Below are 26,799 nucleotides of genomic sequence, written 5' to 3'. Positions count from 1 at the left end.
TTGGTTTATAGGTACATAATTTTATATTTTGTATACAAATAGTAATATTTGTAAATAAGTTTTGCTGCTATCAAAAAATAAAATTCCTTAGTGAAAGGTTATATGGATTTAATATTTTGATAGTGTTAAACTGCTGGCAAAAAGTTATTTTCATTTATGTTTTTACCTGTGTTAGAGTTTCTGTTTTCCCACACCTTCATCAAAACTAGGTATTGGGCATTTGTGGTTTTGTGGATCTGCCCAGATAAAAGTGATGGATCATTGTTTCAATGTGCATTTCTTCATGAGTGGGAGGATGAACATCTTTTCGTTGTTTATTGAGTATTCATAATTCTGTATACAATGAACTGCCAGTCTGTGTGTCTGGCTCATTTTTCTTTTTTCATTTTTTAAAAATGGATTGATAAGACTTTATTGTAAATTTCAAAACTGGCCCTTTTGTAACGTGCTTGAGCTCTCCCTCCTCCTACCCTCCCCCAAACTGATTGGCATTTTCTTTTTAAATTGGTGTTACGAAAGTTAAATTTTATGTGTTCAAACTTTAAATTAGTCTTTTTTGTTTCTGTATATCATTTCTTTCCTTTTTTTTTGAGACGGAGTCTCGCTCTGTCGCCCGGGCTGGAGTGCAGTGGCGGGATCTCAGCTCACTGCAAGCTCCGCCTCCCGGGTTCCCGCCATTCTCCCGCCTCAGCCTCCCGAGTAGCTGGGACTACAGGCGCCCGCCACCTCGCCCGGCTAGTTTTTTGTATTTTTTAGTAGAGACGGGGTTTCACCGTGTTAGCCAGGATGGTCTCGATCTCCTGACCTCGTGATCCGTCCGCCTCGGCCTCTAAAAGTGCTGGGATTACAGGTGTGAGCCACCGCGCCCGGCCCTGAATATCATTTCTTACTTAGACTTCACCATTCCAGCGGTAGGAACAAGTTTACTCATGTTTTGTTTAAGTGTTAGGGTCAGTTCTTTATATTTAGGTCTGTGATCTAATAGGTAATTTTTTTTAAGTTACGCCATAAGAATCCTAATATTTTTTCCCAAATGGCCATTTACCAAATGCTATTTATTCAATAATCCATCATTCCCGTACTGATTTAAAGTATTATTCTTATCACAGCTATTACATTTGCATATTTATTTGGTTGTATCGTAGGCTCTGTGTTCTGTTCAACGCTCTGTTTCTTTTCGTTTGTGCTGCTATCAAACTTTTAATTATTGAGAACTTCTGGTGCTTCTCTGTGAGAGAACTGGATAGAGCCAGTTGCCTCTCGTGACTTAATTCAGAATTTTCTTAACTTCTCATATGCTAGTTTTTTCAGATTATAATTACTAGTACCCTGCCACATACTCTGACTCACCCAAATAAACCTGTATTGATATTTTGATTGCAAAAACATTAGTATAGATTATTTTCTTGGAAAATTCAAACTTAAAATAACGAGACTTTATCCAAGAATAACTAAGTAGTGTCGCTTTATTCACTTCAGTAGCATTTTGAAGTTTTCTTCATAGAGATTGGCCCTTTACATTTAATTCAGGGTCTCGTTTTTGTTGTTGTTGCTCTTGGAAATGGGATCTTTTCTAACAGATTTACAGATATGTACTATTTTATTTAATCATTTTTACTGAAGTATAATTTACATTCATTAAGCTGTGTGTGTAAAGCATACAGTTTGATTAGTTTTGACAGCTGCAAACCCCTGTGAAACCACTTCCACAGGTGAGATACAGAATATTTTCAAAAAAGATTGTTTGCGCTCCTTTGTATTTGTTCAACTCTCCACTCTCCACCAGGTACCGCTAATCTGCCTTTCTCACCATGAATTATTTTATATTTTCAAAAATTTTCTATAAATGGATTCATACAGTAAGACTCTGTAGTGTCTTTAAAAAAAAAAAAACTCAGAATAATGCTTTTGAGATTCATTGAGGTTGTTGTTTGTGTCAGCAATTTTCTTCTTATTGAAGAGGTGTATTCCAGTGTCTGAATATAAACCACTTTGTTTATTCCTGTCTGCTGATGAACATTTAGATGGTTAACAGCTTTTGGCTATTTTGGATGAAGGTGTTAGGGGTCTTCATGTGCAAGTTTTTGTTTGGACATCTATTTTTATTTCTCTTTGATAATTGTCTTGAGGTTGTTTTCATATCCTAGGTATAGGAATGGTTATTTTCACATTTGGGCAGTGGATGAGAGTCCCAGTCACTCCACATTTTCACCAGTGCTTGTCTTTGTCTCCTCTTTCTCCCCAAATTTAGCCATTTTAGTGGATATGCAGTGGTTTAGTGGGTATTGTGGCTTTATTTGCATTTCTTTGATAACTTGTGATGTTGAGTATCGTTTCATGCTTTACATGAAATCTTCTTTTGTGAAGTGTTTTGGATTGAATTGTATCTCCCACAAAAAAGATATGTTGGAGTCCTAACCTCTAATATCTCAGAATATGACCTTATTTGGAGATAAGGTCTTTACAGAGATAGATTAAAATGAGGTTATTGGGGTGGGCTATTCCAGTATAACTGATGTGCTTATACAAAGGAGGAATTTGGTCAAAATGAGGTTATTGGGGTGGGCTATTCCAGTATAACTGGTGTGCTTATACAAAGGAGGAATTTGGTCAAAGAGACGTGACACGGCAAGAATACCATGTGAAGATGAAGGCAGAGATCAGAGTGATGCATCTGTAAGCCAAGGAATGCCGAAGACTGCCGGCTGCTAGAAGTTAGCAAGAGAGGCATGGAACAGATTGATCCTCACAGCCGTTAGAAGAAACCAATTCTGCTTACACCTTGGTCTCAGACTTGGAGCCCCCAGGACTGAGACAATTATTAGCTTCTGTTGTTTAAGCCGCTCAGTTTGTCATACTTTGCTGTAGCAGCTCTAGAAAGCTAATGCATTAAGCTTTGTTTAAATTTGTTCCCCATTTAAAAGACCTGGATTGTTTGTATTATTGTTGAATTGTAAAAGATCTTTCTATATTCAGATATGAGTCCTTTATCAGATACTTTTATTGCACATATGTTATTTTATTCTGTAGCTTGCGTTTTACTTCTCTTAGTGGTGACTTTCAAAGAGCAGAAGTTCTAATAAAGCCCACTTTGTCAAAAACTTTCATCATTGTGCTTTTTGTGTTTTATATAGTAAATCTTTTCCTACTCTTAATTTGCAGACAGATTTTCTTGTATTTTCTTCTAGAAGTTTTATAGTTTTAGGTTTTACTTTTAAGTCTGTGTTGCATTTCAGATTAAATTTTGTGTCTGTTGTGAGATAAAGGTTGATGTTAATTTTTTTCTACGTAGATATCCAGTTGCCCTAGCACTGTGTTGAAAAACTTTTTCATCCTTCCTTGAATTAGCTATGCACTTTGTCAAAAATCAGCCATTCACACCATATGTGTGTGAATTTTATTTCTGAACTCTTTATTCTGTTTCGTTGATATGCGTGTTCTCCATTTGACCGACACCAAACTGACATCAGGTAATGTAGGTTGCATGTCCTCCAACTTCGTTCTTTTTAAAATTTGGTTCAGCCCTTCTAGGTTGTTTGCATTTCAGCATTTTAGAATCACTTTATTATCTTCTTCAAAACTGTGCTGGAATTATTATTGGGATTGCATTGAATCTATAGATTATTTGAAGAAAATGAACTTTCTAATAATATTGAGTCTTCCAAACCACAAATATACGATGTCTGTTTAGATCTTAATGTCTTTGAGCGATGTTCTATAATTTGCAGTGAAGACATCTTGTACATCTTTTGTTAAATTAATTCTTAAGTATTTTATCTTTTTTGGAGTTGGTGCAAATGGAACTTTTGCAAAGTTTTGGCTTCCAATTATTCACTATTGGTGTAAAAAACATAATTCGATTGATTAACTTGTATCCTGCAATCTTACTAAAGTCAACTGTTGTTTTAGTAGTCTTGTAAATTCCTTGGGGTTTTCAGTGTGAACAGTCAATGTCATTTGCAAATAGGGGCAGTTGTACTTAATCTTTACTGGCTGTTACACTTTTGCTTTCTTTTGCCTGCCTTCCAGCCACAGTTAGGGCCTCCAGCATAATGTTGAAAACAAGTGAGGCAAGTAAGCATCTTTCCTCCGTCTTAAAGTTCAACATATCACCATTGCGTACGTTAGCGGTAGGGTTTTTGTTTGTTTTTTAAAACTTTTAGGTTCAGGCGTACATGTGAAGCTTTGTTACATAGGTGAACAGATTATTGTATCACCCAAGTATTAAGCCCACTATCCAGTAGTTATCTTTTCTGCTCCTCTCCCTCCTCCCACTCTCCACCATCTAGTAGACCCCAGTGTCTGTCGTTCTCTTGTGTTCATCGGTTCTCATCATTTAGTTCCCATTTAAAAGTGAGAACATTCAGTATTTGGTTTTCTGTTCCTGTGTTAGTTTGCTAAGGATAATAGCCTCTAGCGCCATCCATGTTCCCGCAAAAGACATGATCTTGTTCTTTTTCATGGCTGCACAGTATCCCGTGGTGTATATGTACCACATTTTTTTTTAGCCAGTCTGTCATTGATGTCCATGTCTTTGCTGTTGTGAGTAGTGCTGCAGTGAAAGTTTGTGCACATGTGTCTTTGTGCTAGAATGATTTATATTCCTCTAGGTGTATAACCAGTAATGGGATTGCTGGGTCAAATGGTAGTTCTGCTTTTAGCTCTTTGAGGAATCACCATACCACTTTCTACAATGGTTGAACCCATTTATACTCCCAACAACAGTGTATAAGTGTTCCCTTTTCTCCATAACCTCACCAGCATCTGTTTTTTGACTTTTTAATAACCATTCTGACAGATGTGAGATGGTATCTCATTGTGGGTTTGATTTGCATTTATTTAGTTCTATTTATGTGATGAATCACATTTATTGATTGGCATTTGTTGAACCAGCCTTGCATCCCCGAATGAAGCCTACTTGATTGTGGTGGATTAGCTTTTTAATGTGCTGCAGGATTCAGTTTTTAAGTATTTTGTTGAGGATTTTTGCATCAATGTTTATCAAGGATATTGGCCTGAAGTTTTCTTTTTTTGTTCTCTCTGCCAGGTTTTGGTATAGGGTGATGCTGGCCTCATAGTGAGTTGGAGAGGAGTTCAGCCTCTTCAGTTTTTTTGGAATAGTTTCAGTAGAAATGGTACCAGCTCCTCTTTGTACATCTGTTAGCTATAAGGTTTTCATAAATGCCCTTTATCAGATTGAGATTGTTCCTCTGGATTTTTAGTTTGCTGAGAGTTTTATGAATTGGTATTCAATTGGATCAGATATTTTATATGTCTGTTGAAATAATCATATAATTTTTCTCCTTCGTTCTGTTAAATATAGAGAATTACATTTATTTATTTTTTGGATGTTAAATTAACCTTGCCTTCTTGAAATCATATTTGGTCATGATGTATTATCCTTTACAGCATCCTTTTCATATTCAATTTGCTATATTTTAAACAGGATTCTTGCATTTATGGTCATAAGGGATATTTGTGTCATTTTCTTTTTTTGTAATGTCTTTGTCAGGTTTTGGTGTTAAGGTTATGCTGATCTCAGGAGATGTTCACTCTGTTTATTGAAAGAACTGTGTAAAACTGATATTGCTTCTTTCTTAAACACTTGGTAGAATTTAGTGTATTTGGGCCTGGAGTTTTCTCAGTGGGAAGAATTTTGGTAACAGATTGAATTTCTTTAATATATATTAAATAAGTATCTTTATGTTTCTTATAAAGACATATATATAGAAATTTGGGAGGCCATTTAGATTTACTGTTCTATATTGTGTCAGAATATGGTGTGTGGTAAGATGTGTTTTTTGGGGAATTTCTTGATTTCATCTAACCTATTGGATTAGTTTGCCTAAAGTTTTTTATAATTATTTTTTATTATCTTTATAAGATCTATAGGGTTTTTTTTTTAGTGATAACCTCTCGCATTTTTTATTATTGGTAATTTTATTGGTAATTATATTCTCTATTTCCTTGATCTATCTAGAATAGGGTTTATCTATTTTTATGATTATTTGGCTTTGTTAATATACTCAATTCTTTGTTTTCTGTTTCATTGATTTCTGCCTTTTATTATTTCCTTCCTTCTCTTCCCCTCAGGTTTACTTAGTCTTTTTTTTTTTTTTTGTAGCTTCTCAAGGTGAATCCTTAGGTCAGTGATTTTAAACTTCCATTTTTAATATAAGCAGTTAAAGCTACAGATTTCCTTTTAAGTACTTGTAAAGTTTGTTAGTAGTTCAGAACCCTCAGGTTCAGTAATTTCCTAGAAGAACTCACAGAACTCACGGAAAGCTGTTATACTCACAGTTATGGTTTATCACTTGAAAGGATACAGATTAAAATCAGCCGTAGGAGAGACACAAGGGACAGAGTCCAGAAAATTTCCGAATGAGGAGTTTCCAGTTGTCTTCTCTGGAGTCATGGATGATGTTAAAACCCTCCTGGCAACAATGTGTGACGATAAGCACTGAGTATTCCAACCAGGGAAATTCAGTTGGTACATTCCAAGGGTTTGGAAGGATTTAAAAACAAGATTAGATTCCTTACTACCGAGTCCTGTTGAGCTTCGTTATTCCTCCGTCCTGGATCGTTTCTGATTCCCTTCTGGAGTTCTTTGAATCAGGAGATTTTTAGAAGTATGTGTTTAATATTCAAATATTAGGAATTTTACTAGATATCTTGTTGTTTTTCAGTTAATTCCATTGTGGTTAGAGAATGGATTGTTTGCGATTTCAATCCTTTTAAATTTGTGACTTGTTTTGTGGCCTAGCATATGGTCTGTACTGGCAAATGTACCATATTCACAGAAGGTGATGTATTTTCTTCAGTTGTTAAGTGTTGTTTATCATAAATATTAATTAGGTCAAGACAGTTGATAGTTTGTTCAATTTGTCTGTCTTATATTTGTATAGTCCTATCAGTTGCTAATCAAGGAGTCTAAATCTCTTACTAAAATTGTAGAATTGTCTATTTCTCCCTTTATTTTCCGTTGGTTTTGCTTGTGTATTTTAAGGCCCTGTTATTAAGTACACACATTTATGGTTCTTATAACTTCCTGGTGAAATAAATTTTTAGCTTTTTAAAATCTCTTTTTCTTTAGATAACTCTATCTTGAAGTCTGTTTTACCATATGTTAATATAGGCACTTCAGCTTTCTTATGCTTACAGTTTATATACCTTTTTTTTGCATTCGTATGCTTTCACTCTTCCTTTATTTACAAAGTTTATCACTCCCTTTGCATGAAGTAAGATTCATGCCCAGATTCTCAACATCATTTAGTGGTGGCCCAAGTCAAATGTTTGTCTTTTAAATATGAGAAATCTGATTCTGGACTTGTTTTTACCACTTAACATTATATTCTGGAGCCTTTTCTGTTTCCATACCTGAAGACCTTTCTCTCATTTTATGGCTTAGGATATTCTCTTACTTGAATAAGAATGATTTATTTGACAAGTTCATTGTTACTAGATATAGTGATGGATGTTTTTAATTAGTTTTACAAACAATACTACAATAAATAACTGCCTACACACATCGATTGTAAACATGGCAATATTTCTATAGGATAAATTTCTAAAAGTAGAATTATCAGGTCAGAGGTTATATGTATTCATAATTTTGATAGAAGTTGTGAAATTGTCCTTTTATAGAGGTAGTACCATTGTACACTCCACAGATTCATATAAAAGTTCCTGTTTTTCCCATGTCCTCATCAGTATATAGTATGTTATCAGACTTGGATATTTGACAATCTGATAATGTGAGAAGTAGTACATCAGTGTAGCTTTAATTTACATTTATCCTCTTGGGAGTAGTAGATAAACGTATTTTTGTATATGTAAGAATTACTTGATTTTTTTCTGTAAATTGTTTGCTTATTCTTGTTCCATGCATTACAGAGAGCGCTGGAGGGTTTTACATCTTTTTCTTAGGGACTAGTAGTCTTTAAATGTGTTTGTGAAATTAGTCCTTTGGATTTAAGTTGCAAATGTTTTTTTTCCTAGTTTTTAACGTTTTGACTTCTAGCCAAATTTATCAGTCTTTTTTTAATGGCTTCTCAGTATTATGTTACAGCTATATAACATATAAAAGAATCTTTGTTTGTTATAAAACAAAGATTTTTGTTTTCTTTGTTATAAAAGAATTTGTCTAGAAGAATCTTGTGTTATAGTCTCATTTAAAAAAATCTTTAGGATATTTTTTGTTGTAGCTACCCATTTTCCCCCTTGCTATTTATTGAATAATCTTTTAACCAATGATATTGGTTGAAGATATAAACTTTATTAAAAATAGTACCAAAGTTCTATTAATATACCGATTTTCATCTTTGTTTCACTAATCTTTCTGTTCTTGTACCAGCAATACCTTGTATTAATGAAGGTTTTATAATAGATTTTAAAATTTGTTGAAGATTGTGCACACTTATTCCTTATCTGTAGACTTTCTCTTTTTCTTCTTGTTTTTTTACAGTAACTTTAGTTACCTTTTCTAATTTCTGCATAAATATTTGAGTAAATGAATAAATTTTCTGTTGGCCTTTTTGTTGGGATTATGTTAAAGATAAAAGTATAGATAAACTTAGGAAGGAGATGATATCTTTGACTTGATTCTTTCTGCCAAGAACATGGCCTGTCTTCTTTCCATTTGGTAAAGGTGGACATTTGGATACTTCAGTTTTATTCCTGGGCATTTTATCTTTTTTTGTTTCTATTTCAGATATGGCCTTCTATTTCCTTGTATCATCTGATTGATTGTTATTAGTTTAAATCAGAGACCAGCCATCTTTGCTGTAAAGGACCAAATAGTAAATACTTTAGGCTCTGTGGGCCGTCTGCTTCCCAGCTCCACCACCGTATTACAGAGGCAGCTAGAAAGCAGCCACAAGTCATACATGAAGTGTGAGTGAGCGTGGCTGTGTTCCACGAAAACTTCCTTTACAAAAATAGGTAGCAGGTCATATTTGAAAGTAGTCCAACAAAATTTCCAGTATACTTAGTTAAATGAAGGCAATTGATATCTATATATTCATTTTCTGCCTGGATACCTAACTGAAATCTTTTATTTATTGTTGGTATATTGTTCTTTATTTTTACTTATTTATTTATTACATTTCCCTTGGATTTTCTAGATTTACCATCAGGTCAGTGGTAATTTTATTCTTTTCCTTCGAATTTTTTTTTATCTCATAGTTTTTTTTCTTATATCTCCTGAAAAGTGTTAGCAGTAGTTATAATGATATGCTTATTTCCGACTTTAATGCGAATGATGTGTTTCCCCATTAGTCAGATTAATCGTTGACTTTTTGGGTGAATAGAAGGATACTATAAATCAAGGTTCATGCTTGTAATCCCACCACTTTGGGAGGCTGAGGCAGGTGGATCGCTTTGAGCTCAAAGAGTTCGAGACCAGCCCGGGCAATGTGGTGAAATCCTGTCTCCAAAAAAAAATACAAAAATTAGCTGGGCGTGGTGGCTCGTGCCTGTGGTCCCAGCTACTTGGGAGGCTGAGGCTGGAGGATTGCTTGAGCCTGGGAAGGGGAGGTTGCAGGGAGCCGAGATTACGCCACTGCACTCCAGCCCGGGTGACAGAGTGAGATCCTGTCTCAAAAGAAAAGGAAAATATCTTATATAATTAAGAGTTATTTTTAAAATCAAGAGTATATACTGATTTTTTAAAATGCCATCTTAAAAGAATCCATAGAAATCATTTGACCCTTTACATCATAGATTTCTCTGTTTACTTTTCAGTAGCATACTAATAGTCAGAATGATGCTCTCCCTGCCTGCCCGTCTGCCCCGCAAAGATGTCTGTGCCCTATAGATAGCCCCTTGAGCGTGTGAATACACGGCAAAAGGAAATTAAGGCCACAAATGGAAATAAGATTTTTAATACACTGATTTTAAGATAGGGAGATTATCCTAAATTATTTGGGTGGACCCAAAGTGTCCTTGGAAGAAGGAATTGGAAAACAGAATCCAGGAGTTGACAGCATAAGAAGGACCTGGCCTGACATTGTTGGCTTTGAAGATGGAGGAAGCGGGCCCCCTGCCAAGCAATCTATATAGACAGTCCCCAGAAACTGGAAAAGGCAGGAAAAGAGATTCTCCTTTAGAGCCTCTGACACCCAGTGAAACACATTTTGGACTTCTCAACAACAGAACTATACAAATTTTGGTTGTTTTAAGCCACTATGTTTGGTAACTTACTATAGCAGCCATAGAAAAGTTTTGTTCTCAGTTTTAGTGCGTATATTTCACCGTTAATTGTAGTGTCGGTTTCAGTTTGATTTGTAGTAGGAAACTGTCCAGTTGTACTATTTTACTCCAAGAGGTGGTAGTGGTTGTTTTTAATCATAATGGATGTTTTTGTTTGTTGATTATTTGGTATTCATTACTTTTTTTTCCTTTTGACTTGTTAATGAGGTCGGTGACATGAAATGCTTTTTGATATTTACCTGTTCTGACATGTTTGGAATGTATTCTGCTTGGTTTGGAATATTTTGGTGCGCTGAGCTCTTTTGCTAATGTTTTGTTTTGGAGCTTCGTGTTCACATTCGTAAGTGAGGCTGGTTTCTAGCTTTTGTCCTTTCTGAGGAATTACTTTTAGAACGTTGTCCTTTCTCATGATTATTGTTTCAAGGCTTTATTTCATTCTGTCATGGCCAGTTTTGGAAATTTATATATTCCTATAAAATTGTAACAGCACAATTTTGTTTGTGTTGTATTTTGCTCCCCTCCTCCCCTACCCTTTCCCTAATCCAGGCTTGATTTCTGGGGAAGGAGTAAGTCCCAATATTAGTAAGGTATACCATTTTTCACATGTATAGCTTTATCATATGAAGGTTGGACACATTTTATTTTGTATATTTTGGCATGTTCAAGATGGTTTGGTATGTGGAAATCTTATCTTGGTATATGGCATTTCCTTCCTTAAAAAGCTTGAATTAGTAATTCTGTTCTTCTTGGCCCTTAACCTTTTGGGAATTGCTGTCAGTGGTTTCAGGGGTTTTTAATACTTCTTTATTCCAGGCAAGTGAAGGAATAGTCATCTCCCTGTATCCACAGGGGATTGGGTCCAGGATAATACCGCCTGCTGCCCATGGATACCAAAATCAGTGGCTGCTGATGCCCAAGTCCTTGATACATAAAAGACGTAGTATTTGCATATAACCTGTGCACATCCTCCTGTATTTTAAATCATCTCTAAATTACTTATAATACCTAATTCTACGTAAATGCTACATAAATAGTTGTTACACTGTGTTCTTTATTTGTATTATTTTTGTTGTATTTTTTTTTCCCCCAAATGTTTTCCATCTGCAGTTGTTTGAATCTGTAGATATGGAACTCACAGATACGGAGAGCCGACTGTAGTTGGGAGAAATTGTTTAACCACAGGCAATAGTTTAATTGTACCTAAAATATTCATTCCAGCTCCCAGAAAACAAACCATCTAACATCAATTAGTATAGGATTCTTCTGTTTCTATTCCTGCAGCTTCATATTAAACCATTGGGTCAAGAACAAAAACAATAGTGTTTCCTATGCATTTCTGTATGGTAGTTAGCTCATTTGAAATGTATAAGTTGAAAAATGAAGTCAGTGTAATATGGAAATCACATTGATTCACATGATTTTTCCTATACATGGGAGCAGACTGAGCCGTGGGAATAAGATTATAATCTTTAGCTGGAGAATAGAAAAGCTCTTGGCTCTTGAGCTACCTGTGAGCAAGGTGTTCTTTGTACTCTCTTTAAGTAAGTTAAAGACAAGCACCTGCACCGGGGCTTTCTGCCACAGAGATTCATTCCTAACCCAGTATGACTCTTTGCAGATGATAGATTTCATTGTCTTCCTTACCCTAAAAGTATCTGTATGGTTTGGGCACCCACCAGCCCTATTTTAATTATAGTGTTGTCAGTTTGTGCACTTTTACTGCTTGCTGTGGCTCTTGCCTGCCTGAGCAATACAATTTAATGACTGCTCTTTTTCCCTGACAGAGGCCATTTATTTTAACCTTGAAACCAAGAGTATAGTTTTGCTCTTGAAAGGATAAATTTTTTAATTGTTAAAGATTGCAAAAGTGAAAGTAAAGTCAGTGTCTTTGATGTATTTTGTTGATCCTAAAATATATTTTTCTCTACTTTTAGCCTGTCTCAAATTTGGAGTTATTTGCAATTGATGTACTTCACAATTTATTTGGCAGTGTTTTTTTTTTCCTTTTTTATTTTTGGGGGGCTAAATATAATTACTGGGGCATCTTATAATTGATGATGTGTACTGGATTCGTGGAATATGGTATTTGCTAGTTAGATAAATTTTAGAATTTAAAGTATCCTGGTTCTGACTTTGAGAAAACCTAGTCTTCGAAGGGAGATACTGTAATCTTTCAATTTGGGAACTGTTTTTGAAAGTTCATGACACAGACTATGACAAAGTTTTCTAAGTATTTTACAAGATGGAGATGTTACAAATTTTATCTTATTTTATTTTGAGACAGGGTCTTACTCTGTTGCCTAGGCTGGAGGGCAGTGGTATGATCATGGCTCACTGCAGCCTCAACCTCCCGGGCTCAAGCAATTCTCCTACCTCGGCCTCCCCAGTAGCTGAAACTACAAGCACACGTCACTACGTCCAGCTAATTTTTAAAATTTTTTGTAGAGGCAGAGTCTCAAAAGTGGTCCTGAACTCCTGGGCTCAAGTGATCCTCTTGTGTCAGCCTTCCAGAGTGTTGGGATTACAGGCGTGAGCCACCATCCCAGGCCTAAAATTAACATTTCTATACACAAAATACACATTTTTCCTTCCGCGTCACTGTCACTTTTACGACAAATCTAGCAGTGGTTAGACTGGATGGATCATTCTCTGACAGGGACAGCATTCCTCCCTACCCCCCAGACTTATTTCAAGTAATTTCCCCAAATCCCTTTGAGAAACTGGCTAAAGTTGTGAACATTTCTTCAGAAATAATGCTCACATCTCCTTACAATTCTTTTACAATTTTCTAGTTTGCAGTTTTAGAAAAAACGCTTCTTGTTTTTGAGAAGTGTTGAGTAAGATGATACTGCCTTGATTGCCACTTTAAGAATGCTTCTGTTTCACCATCAAATATGATTGCTGGTAGATGCTTTAAAAGTTTATTTGTATTTCTGTATTACTAAGAGTGTTTCTTCTCCTAAAATCAGGATTGGGTTTAAAATTTTGAGATTCTTAGGTGGTGGTTCTTAGAGCATTTATTGAGATGATCATGCGAATTTTGTTCATTGATCTTTTCATATGTTAAAATACATGAATACATGACTGTCTTAAAATTGAGCCATCCTTATTGTTGGGATACATTTCACATCATAGTGTTGGATTCAGTTTGCTTTTTTTCCTTCCAAAACATTTGAATTCATATTCAAAGTGAGAGTCTCTTGTGTTTTCAGGTTCTATAATCTGGTTGAGAAATTTGGAAGGTTTTTGTCTTCTTCAGGAAGGCAGCAATCAGTGTTTCCTTGGTAGATGTGAAGTGCAGATATAATACATTTACAATTATCATTATCACTCATTTTGTAATTCCGCTTATCTTACATTTATTATGGTTTTCATGCATTTGGTTTATTTGTATATAATCATGGGGTACAAGTGCAGTTTTGCTACATTAATAAACTGCATTGTGGTGAAATCAGGGCCCCCAGAACATCCATCACTAAAGCAGTGCACATGGTACCCACCAGACTGCCTCCTGTCATCCACCCCTCCCACCCCTCCACCCCTGCAAGTCCGCGTTGTCCGTCATTCCACATTCTGCGTCCATGTGTATGCATTCTTGAGCTCCTGCTTACAAGTGAGAGCATGCAGTATTTGTCTTTCTGTGTCTGAGTAATTTCACCGAAGTGTTTTGGCTGTTTGGGCTCTTTTTTGGTTCCATATGAACTTTAGGATTTTTTTTTTCTACTTCTGTGAAAAATGATACTGGTATTTTACTGGGGATTACATTGAACCTCTAGATTACTTTGGGCAGTGTGGTCATTTTAACTTTATTCATTCTTCTGATCCATGAGCATGGGGTGTTTTTCCATTTGTTTGTGTCATCTGCCTTGTATTTCATCATTGTTTTGTAGTTTTCCTTGTAGAGATCTTTTGCCTCCTTGGTTGAATGTATTCCTAGGTATTTTATTATTTTATTTTATTTTGTAGTTATCGTAAATGGGATTGCCTTCTTGATTGGGTCTTTGGCCAGATCATTATTGGTGGATAGGAACACTACTGATTTCTGTACATTGATTTTTGTATCCTGAAACTTTTCCTGAATTCATTTACCAACTCAGAGTTTTTTTTTGTGGAGTCTTTAGAGTTTTTTAGATATAAGATCATATCATCAGCAAACAGGAATAATTTGACTTCTTCCTCTTTTCTAATTTGGATGCCTTCTATTTTTTCCTCTTGCCTAATTGCTGTGGCAAGTCTTCCAGTATTGCGTTGAGTAAGAGTGGTGAGAGTGGCTGTTGCGGTATTGTTCCAGTTCTTAGAGGGAATGCTTGTAACTTTTCGCCACTAACTATAATGTTGACTGTGGGTGTGTTATATATGGTCTTTTTTATGTTGATATACGTTTCTTCAGAACCTAGTTTGTTGTGGACTTTTTATTATGAAAGGAGGCTGAATTTTATTGAATGTTTTTTCTGAGTCTGTTGAGATGAGTCTATTGAAATAAGGCTTTTGACCTTATTTCTGTTTCTGTAATGTATCACATTTATTGATTTGTGTATGTTGAACTATCCTTGCCTCCCCAGGATAAATCCCACCGGATCATGGGGTATTATATTTTTGATGGTGCTGTTGGATTCGATTTGCTAGTATTTTCTTTAGATTTTTCCATCTATGTTCATTAGTGGTATTGGCCTGTAGTTTTATTATTTTGCTGTCTCCTTTGTGGTTTTGGTAACAGGGTAATACTGGCCTCCATTCCTCAACACATGTTAATCCTCATCTGTTTCAGGAATTCACATTAAGCCTCACTGTACCTTTTATGTTAATGTGTTACTCTTTTTCCTAAAACGAAGTGTGTTGGCATGCATGGAATAATATGTAGTACCAAATATTTCTTTTAAATTTGCTACTGAAATAATAAGTATTTGAAGGGTAGATAGGGAGATATGTGCACACTAATAATAATTATATTTGTTCAACTGTTTGGTATTGATTTAAGAACTTTGTACTAAATATTTTATTAAATACTTAGTTTTTGGCCTTAATTTTAGTTATTTTGGGTTTTCTAATAGATCAAGAATCTGCATCATTTCCATAATCAGAAAATTGTTTCTAAAGAAAGATATCTGGAAATTATCTAACAGCAGTGAAGTAGTAATTTAGTCACATTCCTATACGTACGTCATAGTAGTGAGTAAGTAAATGATATTGCTGATATTGTTAACCAAGATTAAGGGCAGCGTAAAGTTTTATGTCAAAAATAGTGGCCTGAAAATTGTAAACAAGGATGGGAAAATGTGTTTAGAATGTTCTTACTATAATCATTTAAAAATATGTTTCCTCCTTCATCCCTAACCCTCATCACCACTTTGTAATTCTTTTTAGTCTGAGTGTTAGGTAAGTTAGACTTGGACCATCCTTAGGGAGGCATTAGTTTTCTACATTCTACTTTATTGGCAAACTGGTTTTATATGAAGTTTTCAGTGTTACAAAAAATTGGAAATAGGTTGAGATAAACCTTTAGATAACAAGAAATAGAGATGAATATTGCTGTGTAATGTAATGATGGCCTTGAAAGCTACTTGGAAGTGCTTTCTCAATTAATAATTGTAAGGAACCCAAGGTTTCTCTTTTTTGAATAATTACAGGTTAAGCATCCTTTATCCAAAGTGCTTGGGACCAGAAGTGTTTTGGATTGTGGAATTTTTCAGCTTTGGGGATATTTGCATATACATAATGAGATATGTTGGGGATGGGACCTAGATCTAAACATGAAATTTGTTTCATGTACACATTATACACGTAGCCTGAAGGACTTCATATACACTATTTTTGTGCATGAAACAGTGTTGTGACTGCAACCCATCACATGAGGTCAGATGTGGAATTTTTCACTTGTGATATGTTGGTGCTCAAAAAGTTTTGAAAATTGAAGCATTTCGGATTTTGGATTTTTGGATTACGGACGCTCAACCTGTAATAGAGAATAGACTTTAGATTTGGTAACTGTTTTTATAAAAGGTTTTCTTAAAGGGACAAGTATAAGGGAACTCAGAAACTTTAAGAGATTCCCATTGGCTAGAGATATGTCAATTTCAGGTTCAGAGAAGATTTTTTGAATAGATTTTATCATCAGATATGTGTAATCTATCAATTTATCGTGATAATTTTTATAATAATTCAAAGATACTCATATACTGTAAAATTTACTCTTTTAAAGTATACAGTTATGTGTGCAGGGTTGTGCACCTACCACCACTAACTAATTTCAGAAGGTTTTCATCATCCCAGAAAGAAATTCCATATCCATTAGCAGTTGATAGCATTTCTCCCTCTTGAGTGAAATTGCTGGGTCTTAAGATACTTCATGTAACTTTTTGAGGAACCGTCAAACTGTTTTCCAGAGGGAATGTGCCGTTTTACATTCCCATCAGTAATGTACGAGAGTTCCCATTTTTCCACATTCTTGACAACACCTGTGGGTCTTTTTTTTATTATGGTCCTCATGTGGGATGTGAAGTAGTATCTCATTATGGATTTGATTTGCATTTATGTAATGACTAATGATGTTAAACATCCTTCCATGTGCTTATTGGCTATTCGTATATCTTCTTTGGGAAAATGTTTAAATCTTTTGCCCATTTTTAAATTGACTTGTCTTGTGGTTGAGCTGTAAGTTGTCTTCTGGACACTAGACCCTCATCAAATATATTATTTGTAGTATTTTTCTCCTCATTCTTCGGGTTTTTTTTTTTTTTTTTTTTTTTTTTTTTGAGACTGAGTCTCGCTGTGTCACCCAGGCTGGAGTATAGTGGCCCGGTCTTGACTCACTGCAACCTCTGCCTCCCGGCTTCAAACGATTCTCCTGCCTCAGCCTCCTGAGTTGTTGGGACTACAGGCGCCCGCCACCACACCTGGCTAATTTTTGTATTTGAAGTAGAGACGGGATTTGACTATATTGGCCAGGCTAGTCTCGAACTCCTGACCTCGTGATCTGCCCACCTCAGCCCCCGAAGGGCTGGGATTACAGGCGTGAGCCACCACACCTGGCAGCTGTGGGTTGTCTTTTCACTTTCTTGATAGTGGCTTTTGATGAACAAAAGTTTTTTTGTTTGTTTGGTTTTTTTTTTTTTTTTTTGATGAGTCCAATTTATGTTTTTTCTTTGGTTGCTGATGCTTTGGATGTCATATCTAAGATACCATTTCCTAATCCTGAGGTCACAAAGATTTACACTTATGGTTTTCTAACTGTAGCTCATATTTAATTTTAGTTAATTTTGTGTTAATTTTTGTATATAGTGTAAGAAAAGGGTCTAATTTCATGGTTTTGCATCCAGTTGTCCCACTATCATTTGTTAAAAAAAAAAAAAAAGATTGTTTCTCCCTTGGCACACATGTCCAAAATCAATTGACTATAAATGTAAGGATCTGTTTCTGGACTCTTCAATTCCATTGATCTATATATCTATATTTATTCCAGTACCGTAGTCTTGATTAATGTAGCTTTGTAGTAAGTTTCAAAATCAGGAGGTGTGAGCCCTGTACTTTGTTGTTCATTTTCAAGATTATTTTGGCTATTCTGCATTCCTCGCAATTCCATGTGGATATCAGGATCAGCTTGTCAGTTTCCGTGGGGAAAAAGTGCCTGATGGAATTTTGACAGAGATTGCATTGAATGCTATATAGAAACTAATTGATCACCTTAGGAGATGGCAGGGAGCCAGTTTTTCAAATCTGTCTTGGAAACTGGTAAATAAGGGTATTTTTCCTGTTTCACCTGTGTGAACCATACCAATGGATAACCACATCGTAGGTGAAGTGTCTCTTTATACATGTATTCCATTGCATTGGTGAAAAATAAATAGCGAATTCGTTTGTCACAATTTTTGCAAATCCCAGTGAATGAATTAGTTTAGGCATTGAATATCAAGAGCTGCTAACTTTACAAAAAGAGAGACAAGCATATGCTTTCTGGTAAAATAACACACCACCACCTGTAGTCTCACCAAAAGGACTGAACGTGAGACTAATCAGTTCGTTGTGTCCAGCTGCCAATTTGCAGGAAATAAGGAAGCAAAAGGACTACATTGAAGAACCCCATGATTTTGCAGTCATTTTACTGGAACCTCTTTAGATCAAATGCCTTGAGTTTTTCCGTAATTATAGGAAATAAAAAAGGATCAAGAGGGAAGTTATAGATTAAAAGCTACTTAAAAGACATAATTTTAAAATTATTTCTTTCCTTTTCAGAATGAAGCTTTTTTAAATTTTAATTCCTTTCACGTCCCTCCAAATTACATACGTACATTCATAGACGTGGATATACACATACACATATATAATGATACATACATACACTGTTGCTTTAAAATGTTTAAACAGGGCGCCAGGGATTTGAACCTCGCTTACGAGGTTTGGTGATCCATCTTCTGAGTATCGCCGGGATTTTGAATCGCGATGATCATCCCCTCCCTAGAGGAGCTGGACTCCCTCAAGTACAGTGACCTGCAGAACTTAGCCAAGAGTCTGGGTCTCCGGGCCAACCTGCGGGCAGACAAGTTGTTAAAAGCCTTGAAAGGCCACGTTAAACATGAGGCAAGAAAAGAAAATGAGAATCAGGACGAAAGTCAAACTTCTGCATCCTCTTGTGATGAGACTGAGATACAGATGAGCAACCAGGAACAAGCTGAGAGAGAGCCAACTGGCCATGTCACCAAAACAAGGAGAAGGCGCAGGACTGTCCGTGTGGACCCTGACTCGCAGAATCTTGAAAAGCAGGAAAACCAGGATCTCAGAGCTACTGCAAATGTTCCTTCTCCACCAGATGAGCACCAAGGAGCTGAGAATGCTATTTCCTCAGGTAAACGTAACAAAGATTCAAAGGTACCTTCAAAAAGAAAGAAATCTGTCTACACAGATGAGTCATCCAAACCTGGAAAAAATAAAAGAACTGCAATCACTATTCCTACTCCAAACTTTAAGAAGCTTCATGAAGCTCATTTTAAGGAAATGGAGTCCATCGATCAATATATTGAGAGAAAAAAGAAACATTTTGAAGAACACAATTCCGTGAATGATCTGAAGCATCCCAGCAATAAGGGAGGGGTCAGGACTCCAGTACCTCCAAGAGGAAGACTCTCTGTGGCTTCTACTCCCATCGGCCAACGACACTCGCAAGGCCGGTCTTGTGGCCCTGCAAGTCGGAGTACCTTGGGTCTGAAGGGGTCACTCAAGCGCTCTGCTATCTCTACAGCTAAAACAGGTGTCAGGTTTTCAGCTGCTACTAAAGATAATGAGCATAAGCGTTCACTAACCAAGACTCCAGCCAGAAAGTCTGCACATGTGGCCGTGTCTGGGGGCACCCCAAAAGTTATTACCCCATTCAAGTTGACAACTGAGGCAACGCAGACTCCAGTCTCCAATAAGAAACCAGTGTTTGATCTTAAAGCAAGTTTGTCTCGTCCCCTCAACTATGAACCACACAAAGGAAAGCTAAAACCATGGGGGCAAGCTAAAGAAAATAATTATCTAAATCAGCATATCAACAGAATTAACTTCTACAAGAAAACTTACAAACAACCCCTTCTCCAGACAAAGGAAGAGCAACGGAAGAAACGCGAGCAAGAATGAAAGGAGAAGAAAGCAAAGGTTTTGGGAATGCGAAGGGGCCTCATTTTGGCTGAAGATTAATAATTTTTTAACATCTTGTAAATATTCCTGTGTTCTGAACTTTTTTCCTTTTGTAAATTTTTTTTTTATGTCTTCCCCACTTTAGTCACGAGATCTTTTTCTGCTAACTGTTCGTATTCTATGTAGTGTCCATGTATGTAGTATCCGTGGGTTCTTCATGGGCTACAATCTCTGAAAAGACATTATCACCTTAAAGCTCACATTCTTTGGGATAATTTTTACTTAAGTCCCTATAAATTCAGGTTTCTAATGAGACACATCCTAAAATTCTGTTCCTAGATTTTTAATGTTAAGTTTCCCCTGCTGGTTCTAATATTAATAGAACCGCAGTCTTCTGCTAGTCTATAGCATTTATCTAATGGCAGCTAGTTATACAAGCTTCAGGAGAATTTAAACAATAACAAGAATAGGGTAAGCTGGGATAGAAAGGCCACCTTTTCGGTCTCTATAGAATATAGTAACCTTTATGAAATACGGGGCCATATGATTTGGTTATGACATCAATATTTTACCTAGGTGAAATTGTTTAGGCTTGTGCACCTTTGTTCAAATAGCCTCATGTAATTGCCATCTGTCACTCACTATATTTGCATAAATAAAACTCCACAACTCATTCTAACATTGCTTACTTGAAAGCTACGTAGTCCTATCGAAATGTGAGGATTAATGCTTTAATGCTTTTAGAGACAGGGTCTCACTATGTTGCCCAGGCTGGTCTCAAACTCCACCAAATGTACTTCTTATTCATTTTATGGAAAAGACGAGGCTTTGCTTAGTATCGTGTCCATGTTTCCTTCACCTCAGTGGAGCTTCTGAGTTTGATACTGCTCAAGACTGTCATTAATAAAATTTTTTCTTATTGAAAAATAAAAAAAATTTAAAAAAATGTTTAAACAATGCATTTATATAAAATTTTAAGTATATTTATGTACATATATAGTTTTATGTAGAAAATACATATCATGTGTATGTAAGTATAGCTTTGAAACATCCTTTCCTCATTCAGTTATCTATGTTTTTACTTTGTCCTTTTAGAAGATGTAGATTTTTGATCAATTTAACTTCTGTGTAGAATTTCCTACGATGGGTGTGTCTCCTTTCTTTAGACATTTTGTTAGTTGATTGAAAGGCAGTTTATTGTCAGTATTTTAAAATCCCAAACTGTAGTGAATATCCTTATCCGTGTATCTCTTCTCAAGCATATCCTAAGTTGTTGAGTACCTGTAGAGTTTCAAAAGACGGCACCAAATTTCCTTCCTTATATCTACTCCTGAGAGTACTTAACTTGTGCTTCCACTCAACTTAGTATGTAAACTGTGTTAGGTTTTCTGTGTTTATGTTAACTTCAGCCTTGCTTGCAGGATAAAGTTAGAGAACCTTTTTTTATTGGTTGTGAAAACACTATTCTTGTATCATGTTGAATATGGTAATGTTGATATAAACCAGATTGCTGTTTTCCATGTGATTGTACCATTTTACAGAAGGATGTTGTTTAAAAAGTGATACTGGAGGTTGTATAGTAACTTTCAGCATTCAAGCCCATAGTTAGGATTTTTTTTTTTTTGGTATGCATTTACAAATGTACGTTTTTCCTCCCATCTATACAACAGATAACTGGCATTCCTCCTTAATACTGCTTCATACTGTCTCTCAGCTAATGCTGGGTTTTGTTTGTTTGTTTGTTTCTTCTCACTAAAGAAGTTGAGCGTTTTTCCCTCTAAGTTTACTGACCCATTTTTTTTCTACTTTTACGTCCAGGGGCTACATATGCAGGTTTGTTACATGGGTAAATTGTGTGTCGCTGAGGCTTGGCATAGGAACGATCCTGTCACCAAGGTAGTGAGCATAGTACCCGATAGGTAGCCATCCACCCCACACCCCCTTCCACCTCCCCACTCAAGCAGTCCCCCGTGTTTATTGTTCCCATCTGTGTGCCCATGTGTATTCAGTATTTAGCTCCCACTTACAAGTGGGAACATAATAGTATTTTGTTTTCTGTTCCTGTGTTAGTTCACTTAGGATAATGACCTCCAGTTGTATCCATGTTGCCACAGAGGACATGATTTAATTCTTTTTTATGACTGCATAGTATTCTGTGGTGTATATGTACCACATTTTCTTTATCCATTCCACCATTGGTGGACATCTTGGTTGTTTTCATTTCTTTACTATTGTGAATAGCACTGCAGTGAACACGCATGTGTCTTTTTGATAGAATGATTTATTTATTTATTCATTTATTGATTGGTTGATTGGTTTTGTTCCCAGTAGTGGGATTACTGGGTACTGACCCACTTGTATGCCTTTTTAAAAAAATATCACTTTATGTTTGCTGTTTTTATTTAAATCATTGATAAGAGCAACTTAATAAACCTTGGTTTCTTGTTGAAATTCTTTTTTTATTGTGCCTTGTTTTGTGTCTTTTTCTTTATGAGTAGGTTTATTTGAGGGTGATGGGAAAGAGAATATTTTATTTCAGTGTGGCTTTATTTATGCCGTCGGCCTTCTCAGCTTGGTGTGAGGAAGCTTTTTTTTAATTATAGTAATTTTTTAGAAACAGGTTGCATAGAGGTGTGTGTGTGAGAGAGAGAGAGAGAGATTATAGTTAAAATAAAAAACGCTATTGTCTGCTGAACTAATTTTCAGGTAGAAATTAAAATGGCTGACTTTAAAAAATTTTGTATGCAAGTTAACGGAGTAAGAAAACCAGACTAAGAGGCATAACTTGGCCTTTTCATGTTGACTTTATTTAAATAATTGTATCTTAGAAATACATGATTCAGCTAACATTGGGTAAGAAGTGAGCAGTCCAGTATTCAGGCTTCTCTATCACCTAGCTTTGAGTTATTTTTAATGTTTAAATTAAATAATTTTATTAAATTATTGGCATTATTTCTAAAATAAAATCCTATTTCTCAGATCTGATGTATTAAACCATAAATATACTTTTTATATTGCTAAATATTGAGTATTTGGCTAGTTATGAAAACCATGATTTGAATTAAACTCACTTTGCTTATCAGGGCTTTTTCATATTTTCTTTACAGAAATACAGGTATCAGGATGAAGATACACCCCCTCAGGAGCACATTTCCCCACAAATCACGAATGAAGTGGTAGGTCCCGAACTGGTTCATGTCTCAGAGAAGAACTTATCAGAGATTGAGAATGTCCATGGATTTGTTTCTCATTCTCATATTTCACCGATAAAGGTAGGATAGTATCTGTTGTTATGAATTACTGTTAGTTTTGTTAGACGTACAGCTCATGCTCGGAGAGAAGTTTTCCTTCATGTAGGTTCTCCCCACCCCCCACCCCCATTGTAGTTTCATAGTTATGGAGAATTTCAAGGTGCTCGTTAGTACTCAGGAAAATGGAAAACATTTTTAAATATATATTTTATAAATGAATGTTATTCAGTGATGCTATCTTTAAGTCTAAAAATTCCTATGAAGGAAATAACTATTAAATTTCAAATACAGCACACTGAAATATTTTCAAACACTTGCTTTTAAATATTAGTTGGTATAGAAAAAGTGTGTTTCCAGCGCTTTGGAAGGCTGAGATGGGTGGATCACTTGAGGTCGAGAGTTTGAGACAAGCCTGGCCAATATAATGAAATCCCGTCTCTACTAAAAATACAAAAAAATTAACCAGGCGTGATGACGCACGCCTGTAGTCCCAGCTACTCGAGAGGCTGAGGCAGGAGAGTCGCTTGAGCCTGGGAGGCGGAGGTTGCAGTGAGCCTAGATTATGCCACTGCACTCCAGCCTAGGCAACAGAGCAAGACTCCATTTCAAAAAAGAAAGAGCGTTAACATAATCTTTAAATTCCAAATATGTGACCTTTCCTGATCCTGTCATCTCTCCCCTCAGAAGTAACTACAATCCTGAGTTTATTTACCCTTCTTATTAAAGTTCTACCATATATTTAGATTGCTAATCAATTGTTTTGCATATTTTGGACTTTATGTAAATGGACTCATACTGTATCTTACCTTTAACTTGCACTTTTTACTCAGTATCACATTCCTCAGGTTGATTAACTTCACTGCTTCAGAGTTTTCTATTTCATGAATATACTACAATTTATTTTACTTTTGCTGGATATGGATTTATTTTCAAGTTATTACTAGTATAAAAGGTGCTCCTAAAAACACAGGTTATATATACATCTTTGTGAATAATGCCAGAGTGTTTCTCAGTAGCTGTGTCATTTCCATTTTCAGCAGCAACATCTAACGTTTTTAGTTGATCCATGTTCTCATCAGTTAGTGTTCTTATTTTTGGCATTGTTTTGGTTTTGAAATGGTATCTGATTGTGATTTTAATGGGAATTTTATTAGGGAGGTATGATATATTTATTGATCCTTTAGGTTTCCTTATCTGTTATGGGCCCATTTAAGATTTTTGCTCGTTTTTGTATTGGGTAGTTCTTTTTATTGATTTGTATTTCCTTATGTATTCTGAATACTAATTCTTTATTGGTTGTGTGTATTTAGCTTAAGGATCATTTCTTACGAATAAAATGTACCTGGATTTTTTAATTCTCTTTGAGGAGTGATAACATACTACTGGTTAAAATTTTTAGTGATTATAGTACAATTCAAATTTTCTATCAGTTAATTTTGCTAGGCTATTTTTTTTTGAGTAATTTTTTAGCATTTCAGATGTATTTTCAAATTATTATTTATGATATCCTGCTAATACCTTTTAATATCTATAGCATATGTAGGGATGGCCCCTTTTTTGTTCATAATATCGTTTATTTCAGGCTCTTTGTTTTCCTTCACCATTCTTGCCAAAAGTGTCAATTTCAAAGATGGTCTTTTCAAAGAACCATCTTAAAAAAAAATTATCTTGAGTCCTTGCCCTGTGTGCCCACCCTTATCCCTCTTCTTTTACACACATACACATACATATAGACGTGTTTATGTATGTACATGCACATGTGTATATGTAAATATAAATTACACGTAGGATAGCTGAATATCAATTAAAGATTGTGTTCAGTATAAGTAATCTGATCTTCCCTTGAGGAACTAAAAGAGAGTTAGGGAGAGTAAACAGCCAAAAAATCAGCTGGCTGTTTACCAGTTAGTGGCAGAAACAGTTCTTTGATCTTTTCTTCCTTTCTCTTTTTATCATTATTGTTTTTTCTTTTTTGGTTTCTTTGAGTTTATTCTGTTTTCTTGTTTTTCTAGTTTCTCAAGTCAGTTGCTTATTGCACTGATTACCAGCCTTCTTTTCTAGTAGTATTCATTTATAAATATTTCTTGAAACAGGATTTTTAAATGTATCCCACAAGTTTGAATACGTAATGTTTTCTTATTATATTTTTTTTAACGTCCAGTGTGATTTGTTTTTTGTTAGCCTCATGAGTTACTTAGAAGTGTGTTTAATTCTTAAACATTAGGGACTATTCCTTTCATATTGTCTTTTTTGTTTTTGTTTTTCTGAGACAGGAGCTTGTTCTGTTGCCCAGGCTGGAGTGCATTGGCTATCATAGCTTACTGCAGCCCCAAACTCCTGGGCTCAGGTGATCCTCCCAGCTCAACCTCCCAAGTAGCTGGGTCTACGGGCACACGCCACCATGCTTGACTATTTTTTTGTTTTGGTAGAGACAGGGTCTTGCTTTGTTGCCCAGGCTGGTTTTGAACTCCTGGCCTCAAGTGATCCTCTTCCCTTGACCTCCCAAAGTCCTGAGATTACAGGTGTGAGCCTCCTCACCTGGCTCATATCTTCTTTTGGATTGTATTTTCTCATCTCATTTTCCCTTACTATTAGCTTGGAAGTTAAAAACTGTTTCTCTTCTGTTAGTGGTTATTGTAGAAACTTTATTATATGTTTAACTTTAAAAAGTCTGAATAAATAAATAAATAAATAAATGCCTTTCACTCCTATTCCAGACAGCATAAGAACCTTAGCACACTAAAGCCCGAGCTCCCCTCTTGTTGTGTGCGCTGTTCCTGTCAGCCCAGGCCTGGTTTTATCTTGATTGAATTAATCTAATTTGTTTATTGTTTTTGTCCAAAAACACTCCCGGGATATGTATACTTTTTAAATTTCTGATGTTTTGAATTTCTGGTCATCCTCATTGTTACAAACCAACCAAAGCCGATTTGCACATGGCCAACTCTGGTCTTTTGGTAGGTCTTTTACTAGTTATTTTGGTATGTTTGCAGATTATGACACAAGCAGACATTTAAACAAACAGTGAGCCAGCATGCATATTTTGTGTAGCCTGTTCTTTAAATCTGATGAAACCCCAGCTTTCCGTTGTTGCCTTAAAAATGCTCATTCTAAGCAGATAAAACAATATTCCAGACACAAGATTTTATTTACCCAGAGTCTCCAGACGTCTTACAGATTAAACCTAAGGTGTTATCCCTAAGGGTTTAGGCCTCTCCAGAGTCTTCCCTTTCCTAAGCAAGGGTGAATTCTGTCTCTAAATTAATTCAACCAGTTCTCATAACTGGGATACTATGCATTTCACCAGCAAAATCCCATTTTGCTCTTTAATAAGTCACTACTTTCATCAGTGAAAACCTACTTCATTATGATAATTGGAAAGACTTTTGGTGTAAATCAAAGATTAATATAACAAACCCCCCCCTTTTTTGTTGTTGTTTTGTTTGGTTTTGTTTGTTTGTTTTGAGACAGAGTCTTGCTCTGTTGCCCAGGCTGGAGTACAGTGGCACGATCTCGGCTCACTGCAAGCTCTGCCTTCCGGGTTCACGCCATTCTTCTGCCTCAGCCTCCCGAGTAGCTGGGACCACAGGCGCCCGCCACCACACCCGGCTAATTTTTTGTTATTTTTAGTAGAGACGGGGTTTCACTGTGTTAGCCAGGATGGTCTCGATCTCCTGACCTCGTGATCTGTCAGCCTCAGCCTCCCAAAGTGCTGGGATTACAGGCGTAA

The 26,799-nt window shown here is 35.9% G+C and overlaps 1 protein-coding gene and 1 pseudogene across 16 annotated transcripts in view; both read left to right on the top strand.

Moving 5' to 3' along the window:
- Nucleotides 1-26,799, top strand: part of DLG1 (discs large MAGUK scaffold protein 1) — a 274,249-nt gene that overhangs the window by 84,323 nt on the left and 163,127 nt on the right. For all 15 annotated transcript variants that reach the window (XM_030936950.1, XM_010381164.2, XM_030936930.1 and 12 more), the window contains exon 5: nt 22,926-23,090. In XM_030936950.1, the coding sequence (XP_030792810.1) occupies nt 22,926-23,090 (165 nt within the window). The remainder of the gene's footprint in view (nt 1-22,925; nt 23,091-26,799) is intronic.
- On the top strand, nt 18,576-20,519 carry LOC104676363 (annotated as a pseudogene). The gene has a single exon (XR_749896.2). The product of XR_749896.2 is annotated as a nucleolar and spindle-associated protein 1 pseudogene (transcript).

The sequence above is a fragment of the Rhinopithecus roxellana genome, chromosome 1, assembly GCF_007565055.1.
Source record: "Rhinopithecus roxellana isolate Shanxi Qingling chromosome 1, ASM756505v1, whole genome shotgun sequence".
Classification (NCBI taxonomy): domain Eukaryota; kingdom Metazoa; phylum Chordata; class Mammalia; order Primates; family Cercopithecidae; genus Rhinopithecus; species Rhinopithecus roxellana.
This window is presented reverse-complemented; position numbering and strand designations above follow the sequence as displayed.